Source organism: Molothrus ater, chromosome 1, assembly GCF_012460135.2.
Source record: "Molothrus ater isolate BHLD 08-10-18 breed brown headed cowbird chromosome 1, BPBGC_Mater_1.1, whole genome shotgun sequence".
In the NCBI taxonomy this organism is placed as follows: Eukaryota; Metazoa; Chordata; class Aves; order Passeriformes; family Icteridae; genus Molothrus; species Molothrus ater.
Genome location: NC_050478.2, coordinates 504729 through 527050, shown reverse-complemented (window position 1 = coordinate 527050; position 22322 = coordinate 504729). Strand labels below are relative to the sequence as shown.

The window sequence follows — 22322 nt, the reverse complement described above, 5'->3', positions numbered from 1 at the left end:
GGGCTTCATTCCCATCCCAGGTCCCTGCCACGCCCCAAATCTGGAGGGGAGGGGGTTATCCCTGATCCCCAGGGATGCTGGCAGCACCCTGGGGTGCAGAACCTGGGGTTATTCCCTGATCCCCAGGGATGCTGGGAGCACCCTGGGGTGCAGAACCTGTCCCTTCCACCTCCCCCATCCCAGTTACACCCTGGGCACTGCCCCCAATCCCACTGCTGGCAAAGGGGCCCCCCAAATCAGGCCTGGGAGGCGAGGTGCGATCCAAGGGGTGCAGGAGGCCTTTATTGAGCAGTCCAGGGGCCAGGAGGAGGATGGGGGGCAGGAGGAAGGGTCTGGGGGGGCTCTGTGCATCTCTACAGGGGGCCAGGACACCCCCGGCTGCTACATGGTCAGTTCCTGTGGGAGAGAGCAGAGGCAGGAATGCCGGGGTCACTCCAAATTCCCCCTGGGGAGAGGGGTCTCAGCCCCAGTTCCCCCTGGGAAAAGGGAGGGGGGATCAGCCCCAATCCCACTGGGTAAAGGGGGGGGTTCATGGCCCCAGTTCCCCTGGGAAAAGGGGGGGGGGGTCTCAGCCCCAATCCCACTGGGTAAAGGGGAGTTCATGGCCCCAGTTCCCCTGGGAAAAGGGGGGGTCTCAGCCCCGCTCACCATGATGGCGTTGACGATGTCGTTGTTGTTGTGCCTCAGGGCTCTCACGGCCTTGGGCCGGGACACGTTGGCCTGGGCCATCACCAGCTCGATGTCCCGCACCTCCAGCCCCGTCTCATCCACCTGGGGAGGGGGCACAGCGCCATGAGAGCCCCCCCGGAGCACACACCCAGCCCTGAATGCCACAGACCCCCTGCACAGCCCCAGACCACACCATCACCTCGGCCATGCCCAGCTGAGCCTGCCCCGTCCACCCCAGGGTCACAGCGCTGCCACCCCCGGGGGGTCTCAGCCCCCCCAGCTCACCTCCTCCTCCTCCTCGCTCTCCTCCTTGATGGCCAGGGCAGGAGCAGCGTCGGTCACCAGCGCCGAGTGCTCCAGGGGCACCTTGAACTTCTCAGCCGCTGCCTTGTGCACTTGCTGGGACAGGTCCTCGATCTGGGGGACACACGGGGTCAGCAGAGCCCCCCCGAGCCAGGAGCTGCCCCCCCCAGAGCCCCCCGAGCCCACCTTGGCCTCCCCAAAGACGATGTAGATGTCGGAGGCGGGGCTCTTGAACACGTCGGGTTTGGAGATGACGAACAGGATGTTCTTGGACTTGCGGATGGTGATGCGGGTGACGCCGTGGATCTGCCGCAGCCCCAGCTTGGACATGGCCTGGGGGGGCACCGAGTGAGCCCCCACAGCGCCGGGGGAGGCACAGCCCCCACAGCACCCCAAATCCCCGGGTAACACAGCCAGACACGGGGGATGCTGTCCCTCAGCGTGACCAGCATGGGACACCCCCAGCCCACGGTGGGGACCCCCCGAGTCCCACCCCAGAGTGGGGACCTGCCCCTCCCAGGCCTGAGCGCCCTCCCCATCCCCGGGATGCGGCCCCAGCCCCGAGGGGCAGCCCCGGGCCCCCCCACCTTGCGGGCCTTCTTCTCGCTGCGGCTCTGCTTGGCTTTGCTGAGCGGCTCCTCCCCGGGCCCGAGGCCGTGGCCGAGGGGCACCTGCGACACGGGAGGGGGGTCAGGGATACCCCCACAGCCGGGGGTCCCCAGCACCCCCCCGGCCCCCCCAAAGCGCACCTGGGGCTGGGTGGGGGGCAGCTCCGAGCCCTCGGGCTCCTCCAGCTCTGGGATGGACTCGTCGTTGCTCTCGGACTCGTTCCCAGACCCTGCAGAGGAGGGGGTGGGGTGAGAGGGGCTCCCGGGCCCCCCAAAGGCGGGGGCACCCCACGGGACCCCCCCTCACCTCGGTGGTTGGGCTGGCAGCGCTGGGGGGCCGGGGGGGGCCGGGGGGGCTCAGCCTCGCTGGACGAGCTCGACTCCGACTGCAGAGACCCCCGGGGGGGCGCCCGGGCCGCCCCCGCCCCTGGGACCCCCGCCCGGCCCCGGGGCTCCGGCTCCTTCTGCGGGGGGGCCTGGGGGGCTGGGGGGCACAGGGGCTGAGCTGGGGGGGTCCCCAGAACCCCTCTGGGGGTTCAGCCCCGCCTGCTCACCCCCACTGCCCACCCTGGAACCCCCCAAAGGCACCCCCAGACCCCCGGGTGCCCACCCTGGTCCCAACACCCCATGGCAAGGAGAAGGGGGGGGCTGAGCTGGTGGTGCCCCCCAAACCCCCCGTGGGGCTGCACCCAGGGACCCCCCAAAGTGCCCTTCACCCCGGGCAGTGCCCACCCCAGTCCCACGGCCATGGGGGGGTTTTGGGGGGTCTCTTACCTTCGAGGTGCTTCCTGGAGAGGGGCAGCCCCGGGGGGGGCTCCTGGCCGGGGGCGGGCCTGGGGGGGCTGGAAGGAGGCACTTGGCTGAGTTTGGGGGGTGCAGGGCGGGGGGGCTCAGGAGGGGGCCCCGCAGCGGGCAGGGGGCTGGGGGCGACCCCCCCCACGGCCTCCTCTTCCTCCTGCTGCTCGGGGGGGGCCCCGGGGGGACTCGGGGGGACTTTGGCATCGGTGTCCCCTGCAGCGTGGCCGGGGGGCTCAGGGCCCGGCCGGGGGGCGGGGGGCTCCTCTGGGGCGGGGGGCGGCAGCCCCGGGGCCCCCCGGAGCGGGGCGGTGACCCCCGGGCCGGCCCCGCGCCCCGAAAAGGCACCGGGTGGTGGCAGCAGCTCGGGGGGGGGCCGGGGGGGTCCCCACGAACACCTCCCGCTCCGAGGCCGTGAACTGCGGCGAGGGGGGCGCGGGGGCCGCATCCTCATCCTCCTCATCCTCTTCTTTCTCTTCCTCTTCATCCTCTTCCTCCTCCTCGGGCTCCCCGCGGGGCCCGGCGGGGCTCGGCGCGGCCTCTCCCCCCTCGGGGACGGTGACAAAGCCAGAACCGGTGCGGGACGTGTCCGGCAGCGCCGGGGACAAACCCTCGGCCGAGGCGGTGGCCGCGTCCCCCTGCTCCTCAGGGACATCCCCAGGGGGCTGTGACAGCGGCGCCTGTGCCGGGGGACACGCGGGGGACTCGTGGGACGGGGCCACCCCGGCTGCCAGCGCCACGGGGGACACGGCCCGGGCAGGGGGACACGGGGCAGGGACAGCGGCCGGGGGGCTGGGGGTCACCACAGCAGCGGTCACGGTGTCCTTCAAGTCGGGGGTCACTGCAGTGGGGGTCACGGTGCCCGTCTCAGTGGTCACAGGGGCCGTGGAGCCAGGGGTCACGGTGGCCGTCTCGTCCTGGGGGCTCGGTGTCACCGATGTCACCGGTCTGGTGTGCGTGGTGTCCATCACGCTCGGGGCCACTGGGGCAGCATCCGTGGTGTCCATCAGGGCAGGTGTCACCGATGTCACCAGGTCGGTGGCCGCAGTGCTACTCTCATCCAGGGAGGGTGGTGTCACTGATGTCACCAGGCTGGTGGCTGCAGTGGCCATCAGGGTGGGTGTCACTGGTGTCACCAGGACAGTGTCCACAACTTCCATCTTGTCCAGCGGGCTGGGTGTCACCTCTGTCACCAGGTCAGTGGCCATGATATCCAGCTCATGCGGTGGGCTTGGTGTCACTGGTGTCACCAGGCTGGTGGCCACAGTGTCAGGCTCATCTGGGGGGCTGGCTGTCACCGGTGGGGTTGGTGTCACCAGGTCCGTGGCCATGGTATCCTCTGGCTCATCTGGGGGGCTTGGTGTCACCATTGTCACCAGGTTGGTGGCCACAGTGTCCGGCTCACCTGGCAGGCTTGTTGTCACCAGGCTGGTGGCCACAGTGTCTGGCTCATCTGGTGGGCTTGTTGTCACTGTTGTCACCAGGCTGGTGGCCACACTATCCGGCTCATCTGGAGGGCTGGGTGTCACTGGTGTCACCAGGCTGGTGGCCACACTGTCTGGCTCATCTGGAGGGCTGGGTGTCATTGTTGTCACCAGGCTGGTGGCCACACTGTCTGGCTCATCTGGAGGGCTGGGTGTCACTGGTGTCACCAGGCTGGTGGCCACAGTGTCAGGCTCATCTGGTGGTCTTTGTGTCACCAGTGCCACGACATCAGGGGCTGCAGCATCCAACGGGCTGGGTGCCACCAGGCTGGTGGCTGTGCTGTCCATCAGGCTGGCTGTCACCACATCGCTGTCTGCAGTGTCCAGCGGGGTTGGTGTCCCTGGTGTCACCACGTCAGTGTCAGGTGGGCTGGGTGTCACCGGGCTGGGGGCTGCAGCATCCATCTCGTCCAGTGGGGTTGGTGTCACTGGTGCCACCAGGTCGGCATCCACCGAGTCCATCAGGCTGGGTGTCACTGGTGCCACAACGTCATTGTCTGCAGTGTCCAACTCATCCAGGGCGGTCGGTGTCACTGGTGTTCCCAGGGTGGTGGCTGCAGATCCCAGCTCGCTGTGGCCGTCAGCGCTCCCCATTGTCCCCGTGCTGAGCTCAAGGTCGTTGTCACCATCACTGTCACCGCCAGGGCCGTCCTGGGGCTCCCCGTTGGTGCCCCCCAGCTGGTGGCTCTGGGTGTCCCTGGCACAGAGCCCCGGGGCCTGGGGGACAGGGCCGGTCCCTGCCAGCTCGGGGCACGGTCCCTGCGTGGCTCCAGAACCTTCTGTGGCTGCCGCCGCCTCCTCGGGGGGCTCGGGCGGGGGCCACGCCCCGGTGATGGGGACAAAGGCGTCGCCGTCCAGCTGCGCGTCCCCTCCGGGGGGTGCCGGGGGTGTCCCCGGGGATCCGGGAGCGGGGGGGTGACACGGGGACCCGGCGCGGAGGTGCAGCTCCACGCCGGGGGGCGCGGGGGAGCCCGGGGGTGTCCCCGGGGGTGTCGCGGTGTCCCCCGCGTGCCGCTCGCTCCCGTAGAGCCGCTCGTCCTCGTCCCCGTCGTAGGCGGCCGAGTCCGAGGAGGCGTCGGTGTCGTCGCGGAAGGCGAAGGCCTCGTCCCCCCCCTCGGGGATGGAGCTCTCGGACAGCGAGCGCAGGAAGGACGCCGAGGTGCTGCCTTCATCCTCCTCCTCCTCCTCGGGGGCGGCCCGGGGTGAGATCTCCACGGCCTCGGCCTGGAAGAGGAGGCTGCCGCGGAACGGGAGCAGCGCCGCCGGGATCAGCCCCGAGCCCTCATCCTCATCCTCCTCCTCCGGCGTCTGCCCGTCCTCATCATCATCATCATCCTCGTCGTCCGCACAGCCCGGCGGCGCGAAGGGACCGTCCTCGTCATCATCATCCTCGTCGTCATCCTCCTCCTCGGGGGACAGCGGGGGGAAGGCCGGGGGGTCTCCCAGGCCGGGGGGCAGCCCCAGGGCCCCCCCCAGCCCTTCGGCCTCGCCCTCAGCCTCACCCAGGCCTTCGGCCTCGGCCGCCAGGTTGGGGGAGCAGGACGGGGAGGTGCTGGCGGTGCCCGAGGAGCCCCAGCTGCCGCCCTCGGCCGTCATGTAGGAGCCCGAGGGGGACGTGGGGGGCGAGCAGAGCCCCTCGCTGTCCCCGTCCGTCGGCTCCTCGGGGGGCGCCGGCCGCGCCCCCCCCGCCCGCACCGGCGTCGAGGGCGCCGTGAAGAAGAGCTCGGGGTCCAGCGCGGGGGGGCGGCCCGGGGAGGGCTCCTTGGGGGGCGCGGGGAAGGGACAAGGCACGGGGGGCCCCCCCCGCGGCTCGGGCGGGGCGCAGCGCGTCTCCTCGCCCATCACGATGCGCGTGTCCAGCGGGTCCGCGGGCGGGGGGCGGCACGGAGAGCCGGGGGGGGCGGCGGCGGCGGGGCCGGGCTCACAGCTGGCCCCCTCGGGCGGGGGGCGAGCCTCCTCCTTGGCCGGCATCGGCGGGGGGGCTGCGGAGAGAGGGGACAGCCCTGAGTGCCACAGTGTCACCGCAGGGCCACCACAGAGAGCGGGGACAGCCCTGAGTGCCACAGCCCCCGCGGTGTCACCATAGAGAGCGGGGACAGCCCTGAGTGCCACAGCCCCCGCGGTGTCACCATAGAGAGCGGGGCCAGCCCTGAGTGCCACAGCCCCCCCAGGGCCACCATACAGAGAGGGGACAGCCCTGAGTGCCACAGCCCCCAAAGCCCCCAGGGTCACCCTGGCACGGTGGGAAGGGGGACACCCGGGGCAGTGCCCTGGGTGGGGGCTGGTGTCAGCCGACGCAGGCAGGGCTGGGAGAACAGGTGAGCCCCATCCGGAGCACCTGGGGAGGGTCCCCGGAGGTTTGGGGGCACTGAGGGGGCGCAGCAGCAGCCGCCCGTCCCCAAACCCCTCTCTGTGGGGGCCACGCGGTTGCACCAGGGCGGGACCCAACCCAGACCCCTCCATGGGGAGGGGGGCGGAGGGTGCATCCCCCCTATCCCCCCTCCCCGGGGCGCCCCGTGCCCACACCCTGCGCTCAGTTTGGGCGTGCTCAGCCCCGCCGTGCCCACCCCTACCCCAAAAAGCGCCCTGGGTTCCCCCTGCATCACCTGAGGCCCCCGGGCACGGCTCCATGGGGCGGGCGGGCGCGCTCGGAGCCGCGGTCGCCCCCGGCCCCTCCTGCAGCACCGACCCCGCGCCCCCCCGGGCGTTATAAAGGGGTGGGGGGGGCGGGGCGGCGCGGGGGGAGCCGGGAGGGGGCGGGGCCTCGCGGGGGATTTGCGGGGCAGGTGCCGCTGATCCCCCTCCCCCCCCCCATAGTCTGGAATGGTTCGGTCCGGCACAACCCCCCCGCCACGTGCTGGGGACCTCCGAAAGGCTCTTGGGGGGGGGGGGGGGGGGTCCTGTCCCCGTCACACCCCGGGGCCGTTCTGGGGTGATTCTGCCCGGTAAGGGGGGGGCTGCGGGACCCCGTTAATCCAGCCCGTCCTTGCCCGGCCGCGGCCGCCCCCCCCCCCCCCCCCCACCCTCGGGGGCTCTTTTGGGGTCCCCTCTGCACATTCTGACCCCCCCCCGCACAAACCGGACCCTCGCCCCTTTCTCGGGGACCCCCAGCCTCAGCTCTGGGGGGCACGGAGGCACAGCGTGACCCTGGGGTGTGTCCCTGTCCCTGTCCCCGCTGTCGCCAGCCCCGCAGGAGGTGCGGGTGACCCTGGCGGTGCTCCCGGCTGTCCCCAGCCCCCCCGCAGGTGACAGTGGCCCCCGGGGACAGCGGTGTGGGGTGACCTTGGGCTGTGCCTCAGTTTCCCACGCTTGGGGGGGGAATGGTGCTGGGGAGGGGGGTGAGGCTCAGCCCCCCCAGTCCCACCAGCACCTCCCAGTCCGGCGGGGCACAACCCGCCGGGTTCCGGGGCTTCAGGGTGGTGACCCCGAAGCGAGGTCCCCAAAGGCCCCGCGCCCTGGCGGGGGGGCCGGGCCGGAGCCCCCCGGTACTGCCAGGCCCGAGCCCGGGCGGTGGCGGCTGCCGGGAGCCGCGGCCGGGCCGCGTCCCCGCGCTCCATCCTCATCCTCCCGCTCCATCCTCACCCTCCCGCTCCATCCTCACCCTCCCGCTCTGCCCCTCATTCCCCGCTCCATCCTCACCCTCGGGCTCTGTCCTTCATCCCCCGGCTCCATCCTCATCCTCCGGCTCCATCATTGCACCTCTGTCCTTCATCCCCCACCTCGATCCACCTTCCCTCTGCTCCATCCTCATCCTCCCATCCTGCACCCCTCCCTGCTCCGTCCTTCATCCCCTGCTCCATCCTCATCCCTCCATGGCTCCCGCTCTTCCTTTCATCTCTCCATCTCCACCCTGACGGCTCCGGCTCCCTCCTCCCTGCCCCGTCCTTCATCCCACCGGCTCCATCCTCCTGTTCCATCCTCATCCTCCTGCTCCGTCCTTTCCGCTCCGTCCTTCATCCTTCCGGCTCCGTCCTTCATCGCCCCGCTCCATCCCCATTCTCCGGCTCCATCCCGCACCCCCATCCCTCCGCTCCCATTCTTCCTCTCCCTCCTCATCCTCCCGCTCCGTCCGCGCCCCCGCCGCCCCGGGCCTCACCTGCCTCCGCTCCCTCCGGCATCCCGTTCTCGGGCTCCGGTCCGCCCCCCCCGGCTCCCGGGGACTCTCCGGGCTCGGCGCTGCCCGCGGCCCCCCCCGGCCCGGCCCCCCCCGCTCCCCCCGCTCGGCTGGGCCGGGCGGACGCGGCTGCGGCGGCGGCGCGGGAGCATCAGCGGGGCTGCGGCGGGGGCGGGGGCCCCGGCCCGGCTGATGTCAGCGGGAACCGTGTCCCGCCCGGCCCCGGCTCTGTCGCGATAGAGGCTCCGTGCCGGAGGGCGCTGCGGGCCGGGGGAGGGGGGCGCGGGCCCACCCAGCGCTTGCATCAGCTCCGGGGGGGGGCGAGGGCGGGGCCCGGCCTCAGTTTCCCCCACTTTGTCTCCTAAGAAAGGGGGGATGAGCATCCCGCGGTGTCCCGGGGGGGGGGACACAGGGCGGGGCCCCCCCAAAGCGTCTGCGCGGGCCTGGTGGCACCGGGGGGGACAGGGAGGGAGCCGCGCGTCCCCCCCGCTGTCCCCGAGCACCGGGGTGCGGGATCAGGGCGGGCATTGTCCCCCGGGCCGGCCGTGCCCGTGCCGCCGGTGCCAGGCACAGCCCCGGGCGGTGACTCAGCAGCTCCCGCCCGCCGGGTGCCCCCCCTCTGTCACCGTGTGTGTCCCCCGTGTCTCTGTATGCGCCCCTGTCACTGTGTGTCCCCCCGCCCCGTCACCGTGTGTCCCCCCTGTCACCGTGTGTCCCCCCCAGCCGCCCGTGTCCCCCTCCCTGGGGCCGGAGGGGTCCCGGTGGTCGCTAATCCGTCCCCACACGGTGTGTCACCCCCAGGGCTGTCCTGAGCCACTTTGTCCCCCTGCCCCGTGCGGGGACCCGTGACCCCACGGGGGACACGGCCGGGATGTGACCCCCCCAGGCAGGGACACCCGCGGGGTCCCGGTGCCCCCCCCAGCCCCGCCCGAGCCAGCCCCGGTCCCTGTCCCCGTGGCCCGGGGACAATCCCGGGATAATCGGGAATCAAGGCCGCTGGTGGCTCCTGATGCCGATCCCGGCTCAGACCGGCGGCCCCGGGCACAGGGGGGGTGGGCACAGCCACGTGCCACCAACACCGATGGCACCGCCCCCACTGCCACCCGTCCAGTGTCACCCCACCCTGCTGTCACCCATTCCCAGTGTCACCCATTCCCAATGTCACCCAGTGCCAATGTCACTGTCCCTGCCATCACCTAGCCCCAATGTCACCTGGCCCCAGTGTCACCCCACCCTGCTGTCACCATTCCCAACGTCACCTGTCCCTGCCACCACCCAGCCCCAATGTCACCCGACCCCAATATCACCCTGCCCCCATGTCACTCAACCCCAATGCCAACCACCACAGATGTCACCTGGCATCAGTGTCACCGAGCCCCGATGTCACCCAGTCCCAATGTCACCTGGCCATGATGCCAACCAACCCCCATGTCACCCAGTCCCAATGTCACCTGGCCATGATGCCAACTAGCCCCGATGTCACCCAGCCTGGATGTCACCTGGTCCCAATGACACCTGGCACTGATGGCACCCATCCCCAATGTCATGTGTTGCCAATGCCACCCCTCCCCACTGTCCCGAAGTCCCCAGTGATACCCATCCCCAATATCATGTCCCAAATGACACCTGTCCCAATGTTCCTGTCCCCAGTGTCACCCACCCCCAATGCCACCATGCCCAGCCACCATCCCTGTACAGTTCTGTGTTTATTTGAGCCGTTGGTGACACGGAGCAGCAGTCACACAGTGACACAGGGACAGGGGGACCTCACTCTGGGGTCCCACCCGGGCACGGTGACCTGGTGACGTGGCCACCTCGCTGTGGTGACGTGGCCACCTGGGCTCAGGCACGGGGCCACCGTGGCACGGTGACCTGCTCACATTGGCACAGGGACAGGGCCACCCGAGGTGAGGCGGGCTAGGTGGCCGTGTCCCCTGCCGTGTCACTGGCCAGGGCCTTGGCCACCTTGTCCTTCAGGTAGGCCACGCGCTGCCGCTCCAGCTTCAGCTCCAGGAACTCGTAGTGTGGCACCTGCAGGGGACAGGGGTGTGACAGCAGCCGCGGGGTCCCAGCTGCGTCCCCTCCTGTCCTGCCCTGGCTGTGCCATGCCACCCACCTGGGAGGGTCCCAGTGCCCACTCTAGGACGTGCCACCACCCCCCAGGTGTGACAGCGACAATGAGAGCAGGGGCTGGCAGTGACCCTGGGGGTGACACGTGGCTGTCACGCTCCCCCTGGGCTATAATTACCCCCAGGGGTTAATCCTGGATGACCCCACAGGATCAGCTCGTCTGTGTCACCTCCCTGTCACCCCTGTCCCCCCCAGCCCCTGGCAGGTGGCCGGGGGGATCACGGTGGCTCATCCCTGCTGAGCCCCGGGCTGGGGGCAGCTGGCAGCCCCCCAGGGGGTGTCAGAGCCTCCATCCCAACGGTGCCAGCTGTGCCCAGCTGTGCCAGGGGGACAATGGCACCCGGCTGGTGTCACCAGGGTGGCCACGGGCACAGGGACCATTCCCTGGGCCAGGCACAGGTGAGGCCACACCTGAGTCCTGGGGACACCTCACAGGATGGGGCTGGGCTCTGCTCCTGAGAGGGAGGCTCAGGTGGCATTTGGGGAATATCTGGGGAACATTTTGGGAATATTCTGGGACTATTTGGGAACATTTTGGGAATATTCTGGGACAATTTGGGAACATTTTGGGACTCTTTCTCTTTGGAAGGGCTGGGAGGGTCCAAGTGCCAGGTGGATGTGTCACCCGGGGCCAGGCCCCGCGGTGGCCCTGGTGACACGGAGCTGGACACACGCAGGGGCTGTCAGGGACCGGGGGGTGGTCCCAGCCCTGGGGTGGGTGTTGCTGGGTGGTGTTGGATGTTGCTGGGTGTTGCTAGATGGTGTTGCTGGATGTTGCTGGGTGTTGTTGCTGGCTGTTGTTGCAGGGTGTTGCTGGCTGTTGTTGCAGGGTGTTGCTGGCTGTTACTGAGTGTGTGTTGCTAGCTACTGCTGCTGGGTGTTGCTGGGTGTGTGTTGCTGGCTGTTGCTGGGTGTTACAGGGTGTTGCTGGCTGTTGCTGGGTATTGTTGCTGGGTGTGTGTTGCTGGCTGTTGCTGGCTGTTGTTGCAGGGTGTTACTGGGGGTTACAGGTTGTTGCTGGGTGTGTGTTGCTGGCTGTTGCTGGCTGTTGTTGCAGGGTGTTACAGGGTGTTGCTGCTGGGTATTGTTGCTGGGTGTGTGTTGCTGGCTGTTGCTGGCTGTGCCATGCTCACCTCGGCCAGCAGGAAGCCGGCAGCTCGGAGGTGCCTTCGGGCCATGGAGCCCCGGCCCAGCAGCTCCCGGCCCCGCGAGCTGAACTGCGGCAGCTCCCAGCGCAGCACGGCCACCCTGGGCACAGGGACAGGGACAGCCGTGAGCACGGGGACAGGGGACAGGGACAGCCATGAGCACGGGGACAGGGACAGGGAACAGGGACAGCCATGAGCACGGGGACAGGGACAGCCGTGAGCACGGGGACAGGGACAGGGACAGCTGTGAGCACGGGGACAGGGACAGGGGACAGGGACAGCCATGAGCACGGGTACCCCGGGGACAGGGACAGCCATGAGCACGGGTACCCTGGGGACAGGGACAGCTGTGAGCACGGGGACAGGGGACAGGGACAGCTGTGAGCACGGGTACCCCGGGGACAGGGACAGCCGTGAGCGTGGGCACCCCGAGCAGAGATGGCCCAGTAGTGCCCGAGCTGTGCCTCTCCCACCACCTCCTGTCCCCTCCCTGTCCCCCTCCTTCCACCTCTTCTCCCCCACTGACCCTTTCTATTCCCCCTCCTCATCCCTCCCTGTTCCCCTCCTCTTCCTCCCCTCTTGTCCCCTCCTGTCCCTCCCCTCCCCTCTTGTCCCCCCCTTCCCCTCCTGTCCCCCTCCTGTCCCCCCTGTCCCCACGCACCTCCTGGCCCCCGGTGGCAGTGGCTTTGTCCCCTCAGAGTGGGACAGGTGGGGGGCAGTGTAGTCCCTCACGGGCAGAGGTTTGTTGTCACTGTCCAGCACCGCCTCGGCATCTGCAGGGACAGAGGGGACAGGGGACTCAGAGCCACCCCAGCGGGGCAGTGTCCATGGGGATCCACCTCCCCAGGTCCCAGCAGGGGACAGAGGGGACTCAGAGCCACCCGGGGGCTCTGCTGAGCCCACCCCAGAGGGGCGGTGTCCGTGGGGTTCCGCTCCCCGGGTCCCAGGAGGGGACAGGGGACACGCGGAGCACGGGGATTGCTGTGGCAGCCGGTGGCCGGTCCCCGACACTGCGGGACAGGGACCGAATTTGACTGGGCTGCAGAGGGTGACAGGGGGGTGACAGGGAAAGGTGACAAGGCTGGAGGGTGACAGGGGAAAGTGACAGGGCTGAGGGGTGACACAGGAGGGTAACGGGATGACAGGGCTGGGGGTGCCCAGGGTGGGTGGCAGAGATGAGGGGTGGCACTGGAAGGTGCCCAGGCAGGTGGCAGGGCCGGGGGTGGCACTGGCAGGTGCCCAGGGTGGGATGCCCAGACCACGGGGTGGCACTGGCAGGTGCCCAGGGTAGGTGCCAGCCCTGGGGGTGGCACTGGCAGGTGGCACTCACCGATGTCCCAGCCATACACGGTGCTCACGTTGTACCGGACGAGGTCGGGGCCCCCCAGTGCCCCCGGCAGTGCCTCCCGCAGCCACCGCTGCAGGGGGGTGGCCTTCTCCTTGTCCTTGTCCCTGTCCCCGTGCCCCCCCAGCAGCTCGGGGGACAGGAAGGGCCCCTCATAGCCCAGCACCTCCAGCCTGGCCGTGGCATTGATGTGCAGCAGCTTCAGCCTCGAGCTCTGTGCCCGGGGGGAGCTGTCACCTGTGGGACACGTGGGGACACGCTCAGGTGGCACCCAGGGACAGGCTATACCCCAGGTGAGCTGCAGCCACGGGCTGTGACACTGTGACACAGCTGTCCCCCAGGTGAGCTGCAGCCACGGGCTGTGACACTGTGACACAGCTGTCCCCCAGGTGAGCTGCAGCCACGGGCTGTGACACTGTGACACAGCTGTCCCCCAGGTGAGCTGCAGCCCCTGAGAAGCCCCCCCAGCCCCAGGCATTCCCAGACTCCATGTCTCCAGTGGCATTGACCCCCGGGTCCCACGGGAGGGACACGGGGCTCGTGGGCACGGAGGTCACTGTGGCAGCCGGTGGCCGGTCCCCGCCATGGGGGGACAGGGACCGAATTTGACTGGGCTGCGGTGCCAGTAGCACCTGTGGGACAGGTGACCCTGTGGGACAGGTGACCCCTGTGGGGACAGGTGACCCCTGTGGGACAGGTGACCCTGGGGGACAGGTGACCCTAGGGGACAGGTGACCCCTGTGGGACAGGTGACCCCTGTGGGGACAGGTGACCCCTGTGGGGACAGGTACCCCCGTGGGACAGGTGACCCTGTGGGACAGGTGACCCTGGGGGACAGGTGACCCTGTGGGGACAGGTGACCCCGTGGGACAGGTGACCCCTGTGGGACAGGTGACCCCTGTGGGGACAGGTGACCCCTGTGGGGACAGGTACCCCCGTGGGACAGGTGACCCTGGGGGACAGGTGACCCTGGGGGACAGGTACCCCCGTGGGACAGGTGACCCCTGTGGGGACAGGTACCCCCGTGGGACAGGTGACCCTGGGGGACAGGTGACCCTGGGGGACAGGTACCCCCGTGGGACAGGTGACCCCTGTGGGGACAGGTGACCCCGTGGGACAGGTGACCCCTGTGGGGACAGGTGACCCTGGGGGACAGGTGACCCTGTGGGGACAGGTGACCCCTGTGGGGACAGGTGACCCTGGGGGACAGGTGACCCCTGTGGGGACAGGTACCCCCGTGGGACAGGTGACCCTGTGGGACAGGTACCCCCGTGGGACAGGTGACCCCCCCAGGTGCCCTCCAGCTCCTGTCCACCCCCTGGCTCCCAGCTCAGGGTGTCACCAGCCTCACTGTGCTCACCTTGCAGCCGGGCCTGGAACTCAGGGGACAGCACCTGGCTCAGGTGGGGGCCCCGGGGCTGCTGCAGGACACACAGGGACCACACCACATCTGTCAGCAGGTGCACGTCCAGCTGCTGCTCCTGCGCCTGCAGCCGCTCGTGGATCTGCAGGGGGACACACAGATCCCAGCTCAGCCACACAGCTGTCACCACCTCCCTCGCTGGGGCTGCAGGGCCCGCTCAGGTGACCCTGTCACCCCATGGATTCAGCCATCCAACAGCCCCTTTCCCATGAGAATGTACCAGGGGAACACCTGTGCTCTGGGACAGGTGACAGTGTGGGAGGGGCCACCTGGAGGGGGTTCCAGGGCCTCTCCCAGTGCCCAAAGAGGGAGCTGGGAGGGATTGGGGGCACCTGGAGTGCCAGGACACGGGAAAACGGGGAATTTGGAAGGCTTTGGGGGAGGGATCTGTAGCTGGGGGGTCTCTGAGGTCCCTCCCCAGCCAGACCCCAGGGAACCCCAGGGACATTACCATGGAGAAGAACTCCTCGCTGGAGCTGGGCTGGAAGTTGAGGCGGGCGAAGGAGACGAGGATCCCGCAGAGCTGGGTGATGGACAGGTCCTGAGAGTTATCCAGGCAGTACTGCAGGAAAAACGGGAATGTGGGGCTGTCCAGAGCAGGGACAGGGGGGACAGGTGGGACACGTCAGCCAGAGACACCCCCCAGGTGGGAACACCAGTGAGGGAATGCCGGGGCTCTCTGCAGGCACCGGGGGAAGCTCTGGAACACCCCAGTGTGGGTGGGACAGGGCAGGGGATGGACCAGGCAGGAACTGGGCAGAAGTGGCAGGAAACTGGGAGAGGAGCAGCAAGGAAAAGCTTGGAAACATCAGCAGGGACCCTGCTGGGTGGGACACCAGGGGCGGGGGATCTTATCCTGGGATCTTATCCAGCTACAAGGGCAGGCTGGAATGTCTTAGTCTGCATGGGGACGTGCAGAGAGGTGAACTGGGACACAACTGGGACAGAACTGGGACAGGACCAACACCAGCTGTCACAGCTGGAGGCTCTGCATGGAGCCAAATCCAGCGGGAAATGATCCCTGAATCCCACTGGGAATGGTGACACAGCTTGGACAGGGAGGGGCCCTCGCTGCCACCTGCTCCCAGTGACAACGGCCCAGACTGGTGAGAGGGACCTGCTGGGAAAGGTGACAACACCCCCTGCACAGGTGAGTGTCCCCTGTGTCCCCCCAGGCCCAGGTGAGTCCCCCCTGTCCCCCAGGTGAGGCCACCCCCTGTCCCCCAGGCCCAGGTGAGTCCCCCCTGTCCCCCAGGTGAGTCCCCCCTGTCCCCCAGGCCCAGGTGAGTCCCCCCTGTCCCCCAGGTGAGTCCCCCCTGTCCCCCAGGCCCAGGTGAGTCCCCCCTGTCCCCCAGGGCTCACCTGAGCCATGGCCTCGGCCAGGGGCCGGCTGAGCCAGCGCAGGCTGCTGAAGGAGCGGGCACAGCGCAGCACCTGAGCCGGGCTCAGGCTGCCCAGGTGAGGCTGCAGCTCCAGGGCCAGGCGGTGCAGCACCTGCGGCTGCTGGAAGCTCAGCTTACCTGTGCCAAGGGGGACAGCTCAGCACAGGGGGCTCTGAGCACCTCTGTCCCGTGCCCCCCGCGCCACAGGTGACAGCTGGGGACGGCCACCTGGAGAGGAGAGGCTCCAGGGACACCTCAGAGCCCTCCCAGTGCCCAAAGGGGCTGCAGGTGAGCTGGGGAGGGACTTGGGACACGCAGGGTGATGGAATGGCCTCATGCTATGAGCTCCCAGGGCTGTGGGACACCTGGAGTGACAGGACACCCAGAATGGCCCCCTCAATGACCCTGGGCTGACCCACAGTGCCCAGCCCCCTGTTCCCACCCAGCACTGGGATAACCCACTGGCAACAGCTGCTTGGGCTCACCTGGACTCCCTCACCCCACCTGGCTGGCACAGGAAAGGTTTGGGATCCCAAAGCTCACCTGGATTCCCCCACCCACTGCCAGCCCAGGCAACTCCCAGCCCCGGGACAGTGACACAGGACCAGGATTTGTCCCCAGCCCCCCGCAGGTGTCCCTGGCACTCACTGAAGGCGAAGAGCAGGTCGGTGAGCACGGGCAGGGGCAGCTCAGCAGGTTTCTGCAGCAGGTGGTAGCTCAGGGCCCGCAGCAGGGGCACGCAGCGGCGCTGCTGCAGCGCCAGTGCCAGCGCCACACGGCGCAGCTCGTCGGGGTCAAACTGCTCTGCCAGCTCCAGGGCCTGAGGGACAGGTGGGACAGGACAGGTGAGACAGGGACAAACTGCTCTGCCAGCTCCAGGGCCTGAGGGACAGGTGGGACAGGACAGGTGGGACAGGGACAAACTGCTCTGCCAGCTCCAGGGCCTGAGGGACAGGTGGGACAGGGACAGGTGGGAGAGAGGAGACAGAGGACAGGTGGTGCAGGTGACCCCATGTGGCACCGCTGACCCCAGGTGACCCCCCCAGCCCAGGCTGAGGCCCCCAGTGCCACCCCCGTGCCGTGCCCAGGTGCGGGCTCCCACCTTGTCCTCCAGGCGCTCCATCAGGGCAGGGGACAGGTGTCCCACCTTGGCCATGAGCGTCACCACGGTGCGGGTGCCCTCGAGCTCGGTCCAGCGCAGCTCCAGCTTGCGCAGCACCTCGGGCAGCAGCAGCCCCTGGTGGCCCTGCCCCGCCAGCTGCTCTGCCAGCTGCACCAGCTGGCGCAGGGGCAGGCGCCGCAGCCGCCACAGCACCTCCTGCTCCACCGAGCGCACCTGGCGCCCACCCCGCGCCAGCCCCAGCGCCGGCAGCACGCGCAGCAGCTGCAGCAGCGACGAGTTCCACACCTGGGAGATCTGCGGGGACAGGGACAGGGGGACACAGGGACAGGGTGAGACAGGGACAGGGTGAGACAGGGACAACAGCAGAGTTCCACACCTGGGAGATCTGCAGGGACAGGGACAGGGGGACACAGGGACAGGGGGACACAGGGACAGGGTGAGACAGGGACAGGGGTGAGACAGGGACAACAGCAGAGTTCCACACCTGGGAGATCTGCGGGGACAGGGACAGGGTGAGACAGGGACAGGGTGAGACAGGGACAACAGCCGTGTTCCACACCTGGGAGATCTGCGGGGGACACGGGGACAGGAGTGAGACATGGGGATACCAGCCCTGTTCTACACCTGGGAGATCTGCAGGGGACAGGGGGACACAGGGACAGGTGTGACACAGGACACCAGCCCTGTTCCACACCTAGGAGATCTGCAGAGGCATGGGGACATGAGTGACACAGGGACCACAGGTGCACAGGTGTGGTCCACACCTGGGAGATCTGCACAGGGACACAGGTATACATGTAACACAGGGACAATAGATGTTCCACACCTAAGAGATCAGCCACAGGGACAGGTGTGGGGCAGATGTGGGACAGGGATAGCCAGTGAGGATTTGGGACACCGCTCCTCTACCTGTGCCACCTCCCAAGTGTGCCCTGAACTCGCTGGAGGGACCTGGGCACTGCCAGCCTGTGCCCCAGCTGTGCCCTGAGTGCTCAGGTACAGAGCAGAGCACAGTGGCCGCTGCAGCCCTGTCCCCAGCAGCCCCTTCCAGGTGTGACCCCAGCAGTCCCAGGTGTGTCCCCAGCAGTCCCTCCCAGGTGTGTCCCTCACCCTGTCCCTGTCCCACCTGTGCATCGAGTGTCCCCAGGAGCTGCTGGAAGCGGGGGTCCCCGCGCAGGCTCTCGGTGTCCAGGTGCTGTTCCGTGCTCAGCCGTGCCAGCCGGGCGATGGCCAGCGCCGCCAGGTTGCTGCTCAGGGCGGAGCCGCGGCCCAGCTGCAGCAGCTCCTGCGCGCTGCCGGCCTCCCGGATCAGCTCCCGCAGCTGCTGCTCCTCGCCCTCGGGCCGTGCCCGTGCCCGCGGCTCCTCAGCGGCCCGGGCCGGGCCGGTGCGCAGGGCGGGCCCCGCGCCGGGTCCCGGCGGCGCCGGCAGCAGCAGCAGCCGCCGGAAGCAGCGGCGAACCAGGTGCGCGGCCATGGGCACGGCTCGGTGCCCGGGCAGGGCTCGGCGGCACCGGGCAGGGCTCGGCGGCACCGGGCAGGGCTCAGTGCCGCATCCCGGGACTCTGCGCGGGACCGAGCGTTAGGGCGGCCGCACCGGGACACTGCCCGGTCCCGCGTTAGTGAACCGTGCCCCAGCTCCCCCCACGGGCCGGGCCCCTCCGGTGCCGGTCTCACCCCGGCCCATGCTCTACAGCCCGGCCCCGCTCCCGACCTCCCCCCCCGTGTTCCGGTTCCCTCCGGTGCTTCCCCGGGCCCGCTTCTCCCAGCCCCGTCAGTGTTCCCACAGTCCCGATCCCATCCCCGCTCCCGATCCCGGTCCCGTCTCCGATCCGGTTCCCAGTCCCGTCCCTGATCCCATCCCCGCTCCAGGCCCTCTCTGACCTCTCCCGCCCGGGCCCCGCGCACGGGCCGCCACAGAGGCGCGCAGTTATGACGTCACCGCACCGCGTCCGCTCGCTATTGGCTGCTCGGCTGCGTCATCACGCGGCGGCGGCGCCTTGTCCGTGACGGGGCGAGAGCGCTGCCGCCATCGGCGCCAAGGGGTGTCCATTAGAGTGTCCCTCAGAGAGTCCCCCAGAGTGTCCCCAGAGTGTCCATCCCGCAGTGTCCATCCCGCAGTGTCCCCGCGCTGTCCCCGCGTACAGGACGGGCCCGGACCCTCCCATCCGCCCTTCTCTCTGTGGGCGCCCTCGTGTGGTAGCGGGGGAAACTGCAGCCACCGCCAGCACTGAGACGCCCAGTGTCCCCCAGTTCATCCCAGTGCCCCATCTCGAGTCCCCCAGTTCACCCCAGTGTCCCCCCCCCCCCCCCGAGTCCTCCAGTTCACCCCAGTTCATCCTAGTGCACTCCTGGAGACCCCCCGTTCATCCCAGTTCATCCCAGTGCCGCCCCCCGAAACCCCGAGACACCCTGTTCATCCCAGTGCCCCCCCCCGAGTCCCCCAGTTCATCCCAGTTCATCCCAGTGCGTCCCTGGAGACCCCCCGTTCATCCCAGTTCATCCCAGTGCCGCTCCTCGAGACCCCCAGTTCATCCCAGTGCCCCCCAGTGTATCCCCCGAGTCCCCCAGTTCATCCCAGTGCCACCCCCCGAGTCCCCCAGTTCATCCCAGTGCCGCCCCCCGAGACCCCCAGTTCATCCCAGTGCCCCCCAGTGTATCCCCCGAGTCCCCCAGTTCATCCCAGTGCCACCCCCCGAGTCCCCCAGTTCATCCCAGTGCCGCTCCCCGAGACCCCCAGTTCATCCCAGTGCCCCCCAGTGTATCCCCCGAGTCCCCCAGTTCATCCCAGTGCCACCCCCGAGTCCCCCAGTTCATCCCAGTGCCGCTCCCCGAGACACCCAGTTCATCCCAGTGCCCCCCAGTGTATCCCCCGAGTCCCCCAGTTCATCCCAGTGCCGCTCCCCGAGTCCCCCAGTTCATCCCAGTGCCGCTCCCCGAGACCCCCAGTTCATCCCAGTGCCCCCCCCCCCCCCTCCCGGAGATTCCCAGTCCATCCCAGTTCCCCAGTTCCCCCAGTGCCCGGGTGAGGTTATCTGTTAACGATTAATTATCGATTATGGAGCTCCATCGATTATCGATCGTTTATTGGTATCCATAAGGATCTCCTCGATGCCGACACGGGGGGGACGGGCGGTGTCCGGGGGTCTCCTCAGCGCCGGCTGAAGTCCCCGCCTGCGGGACAGGAGGCTCCGGCTGTCCCCGAGCCCCCCGCAGCCCCCCGGGACCCCCGGGACAGCCCCTCCTCCACCCGCAGCGCTCCGAGCGGCGCGGGGGCCGCGTGTCCGCCCCGGAACCCCGCAGGATCCCCCCGGCCCCAGAGCTCCGGCAGGATCCCCCCAGTCCCCAGAACCCCCGCAGGATCCCCCCGCTGCCCCTGGAGCTCGGAGCTCCGGCAGGACCCCCCGCTCCCCCAGAGCCCCCCGACCCCCGGCGGGATCCCCCCAGTCCCCGCACCCTGGCAGGATCTCCCGCTCCACCCGAGCCCCGGCGGGATCCCCCTGCTCCCTCCGCTCCCCCCGAGTCCCGGCAGGATCCCCCCAGGCCCCGGAGCCCCTCAGGACACCCCCGTTCCCCCAGAGTCCGGCAGGATCCCCCCGGCTTCCCCCAGCCCCCGTTCCCCCGTTCCCGCACCCCGGCATGGCTCGCAGCGGCACCGGGCGATGCGGGGCAGCAGCGCGGGCCGGGGGCGGCCCCGGGGGCACGGCAGCAGCAGGGCCCGCACGGGCCGGGCCGGGTCCAGCCGGTAACTGCAGCACTCGCACAGAGACCGCACGTACGGCTCCTGCGGACACCGCGTCACGGCGGGGGACAGCCCGGGGACAGCCGGGAGCACCGGGGAGACCCGGGGAGCACCGGGGGGCACCCGAGATCACCGGAGACAGCCCCGGAGAGCCCCGGGCAGCCCCGGAGAGACCCGGAGAGACCCAGAGAGCACCAGAGAGCCCCGGACACCCCCGAAGAGCCTCGGACAGCCCCGGGCACCCAGGGACACCCCCGGTCACCCCGGACAGCCCCAGACACTCCCGAACGCTCCCGGACAGCCCCGGAGAGTGCCGAACACCCCGGAGAGCACCAGAGAGTCCCGGAGAGCCCCGGGCCGCGCAGAGGCGGCTCCGGGGGCAGCAGGCGGGGCTGGGGTCCCCCCGCGCCCCCCGTACCTGGGCGCTGACGGCGGTGCGGGAGCGGCACGCCCCCGCGCAGTAGGTGACACGGACGCCCCGCAGGACACACGCGCCCTTGGCGATGGTCCGGAGCGCCGTGAGGAGCCGGCACGGCCCGGGGGGCTCCTCTGCACCGGGAGGGGGACACGGTGTGAGCGGGGGGGCTGCCGGGGCCGCCCCTCCCCGAGGCCCCCGGGTACGGGGTCTCACCTGGCCACTCGTCCCGGCACACGGGGCAGCAGCTCCCGGGCTCCCGCACCGGCTCCGTGCCCTGCGGGGACCCCCAGGCTCAGCCCCGGCCCGCCGGGACCCCCCCGCGCCCCCCGGAGCCCCCCGGAGCCCCGCACCTCGGGGCAGGTGAGCGCGGGGCAGGAGGTGGCGCAGGTGACGCGTCCCTCGGAGCAGCGACAGGTCCCGCACGGCTCCTGCCACTCGCTGCCGGCCTGCAGCGGGGCAGGGACCCCAGCATTGCTCAGGGACCCCCAGACGCGGCTCAGGGACCCCCGCCCCGCGCCCCCCGCCCCGCTCACCGCTCGCAGCGCCCCGCGGTACCGGCAGCCGCAGCTCCCCGCGCTCACGCACTGCCCGGAGCCGTTCCGGTACCGCCCGGGGGCGCAGGTGCAGCGCGGGAGGGGCGAGGCGGTCCCGAGGGTGGCGGGGGTGCCGGGGGTCGCGGGGACCCCGGGGATGCCGGAGCTGTCCGGGGTCACGGCGGTCCCGAGGGTCGCGGGGGTGCCGGAGCTGTCCGGGGTCGCGGGGGTCCCGGGGGATCCGGAGGTTCCGAGGGGCGCGGGGGTCCCTCCGCAGGTCCCGGGGGGCCCCGCCAGGTCCTGGCAGCTGCGCTCGCAGGCGGGGCCGGGGTCCAGCCACACCTCACCCGGGGGGCAGCTTGGGGCCACCGGGAACGGCGCTGCGAACGGCACCGGGAACGGGAATGGGAACAGCACCGGGAATGGCACCGGGAACCGCACCGGGAATGGCACCGGCACCGCCCTGACCCCCGGCCCGCCCTCCTTCCATTGCCTCGGCCCTCCCTCCCTCCCCCTTCCCTCTCCCACCGCTCCGTTCCCCTCTCCCGTTCTTTCCCCGTTCCCCGTTCCCTCCTCCGTTCCCTCCATCCCTCCCTTTCCCCGCTCCGCCCCCGTCCCTCCGTGTCCCCGGTGTCCCCGCTCTCACCGGGGCACGCCTGGGCGTTACACGCCGCCGTCTCCTCCGCGGGGCTCTCCCCGCACGGCGGCCCCGGCCCGGGGCGCTCCCGGCACTGCCGCTGCCGCCTCCGGGTGCCGCCGCCGCAGCTGCGGGAGCAGCGGGACCAGGGGGACCAGGGGGACACGGCGGGGGACAGGGGGGGCTCGGGAGAGAGGGGGAGCGGGGCGGAGAGAGGGGGCAAGGGGGACAGGGGGGACACGAAGGACCCCGGGGACAGGGGGGACACGGAGGACGCGGGGGACACGGGGATGGCGGGCGTGGCGGGCTCCGGAGAGGGACACGGCAGCGCTGGGCAGGTCAGGGTCCCGTTCTCGCAGGTGCTGCGCGGGGGGGGTGACACGCGTGTCACCGTCACCGCATGTGGGGCTCTGCCGTGTGGCACCGCCACGGTGCCTGTCCTGCCAGCACTGTGCCCTTGTCCCCTGTACC

General features: G+C 70.2%; 3 protein-coding genes and 2 non-coding genes across 6 annotated transcripts in view; all 5 read right to left on the bottom strand.

Moving 5' to 3' along the window:
* Nucleotides 1-255: 255 nt before the first annotated feature.
* Nucleotides 256-8381, bottom strand: NACAD (NAC alpha domain containing). The gene is given in 10 exon segments (XM_036379241.2): nt 256-396; nt 649-771; nt 955-1086; nt 1159-1305; nt 1560-1643; nt 1722-1810; nt 1888-2064; nt 2355-2819; nt 2821-5841; nt 7956-8381. Coding segments are annotated over 10 exon segments (4275 nt in total). The 5' UTR covers nt 7978-8381; the 3' UTR covers nt 256-381.
* A 1279-nt stretch (nt 8382-9660) lies between these two features.
* On the bottom strand, nt 9661-18429 carry TBRG4 (transforming growth factor beta regulator 4). Of its 2 annotated transcripts, XM_036379220.2 has the most exons (11): nt 18406-18429; nt 17651-18086; nt 16504-16818; nt 16050-16221; nt 15382-15539; nt 14471-14581; nt 13957-14101; nt 12582-12833; nt 11913-12024; nt 11237-11351; nt 9661-10004 (listed from the first exon to the last, which is right to left on the bottom strand). In XM_036379220.2, exons 2-11 carry the CDS (start codon nt 17996-17998, stop codon nt 9891-9893), a joined length of 1842 nt encoding a protein of 613 aa, XP_036235113.1. In that variant the 5' UTR covers nt 17999-18086; nt 18406-18429; the 3' UTR covers nt 9661-9890. The 2 variants fall into 2 exon arrangements, with proteins under 2 accessions (XP_036235113.1, XP_054373325.1); XM_054517350.1 differs by lacking the exon at nt 18406-18429 and having other exon boundaries at nt 17651-18148.
* On the bottom strand, nt 12165-12295 carry LOC118684435 (small nucleolar RNA SNORA5). Its single transcript, XR_004979839.1, has one exon. It is a non-coding gene; the product is annotated as a small nucleolar RNA SNORA5 (small nucleolar RNA).
* On the bottom strand, nt 13084-13215 carry LOC118684434 (small nucleolar RNA SNORA5). The gene has a single exon (XR_004979838.1). It is a non-coding gene; the product is annotated as a small nucleolar RNA SNORA5 (small nucleolar RNA).
* Nucleotides 18430-19597: 1168 nt separating the features above from the next.
* The window catches only part of LOC118695288 (SCO-spondin-like), a 32310-nt gene continuing 29585 nt past the window's right edge, over nt 19598-22322 (bottom strand). The window contains 7 exon segments of the mRNA XM_054515794.1: nt 19598-19695; nt 20155-20305; nt 20682-20812; nt 20895-20955; nt 21032-21127; nt 21215-21594; nt 21861-22213. Of these exon segments, the coding sequence (XP_054371769.1) occupies nt 19673-19695; nt 20155-20305; nt 20682-20812; nt 20895-20955; nt 21032-21127; nt 21215-21594; nt 21861-22213 (1195 nt within the window). The 3' untranslated portion in view covers nt 19598-19672.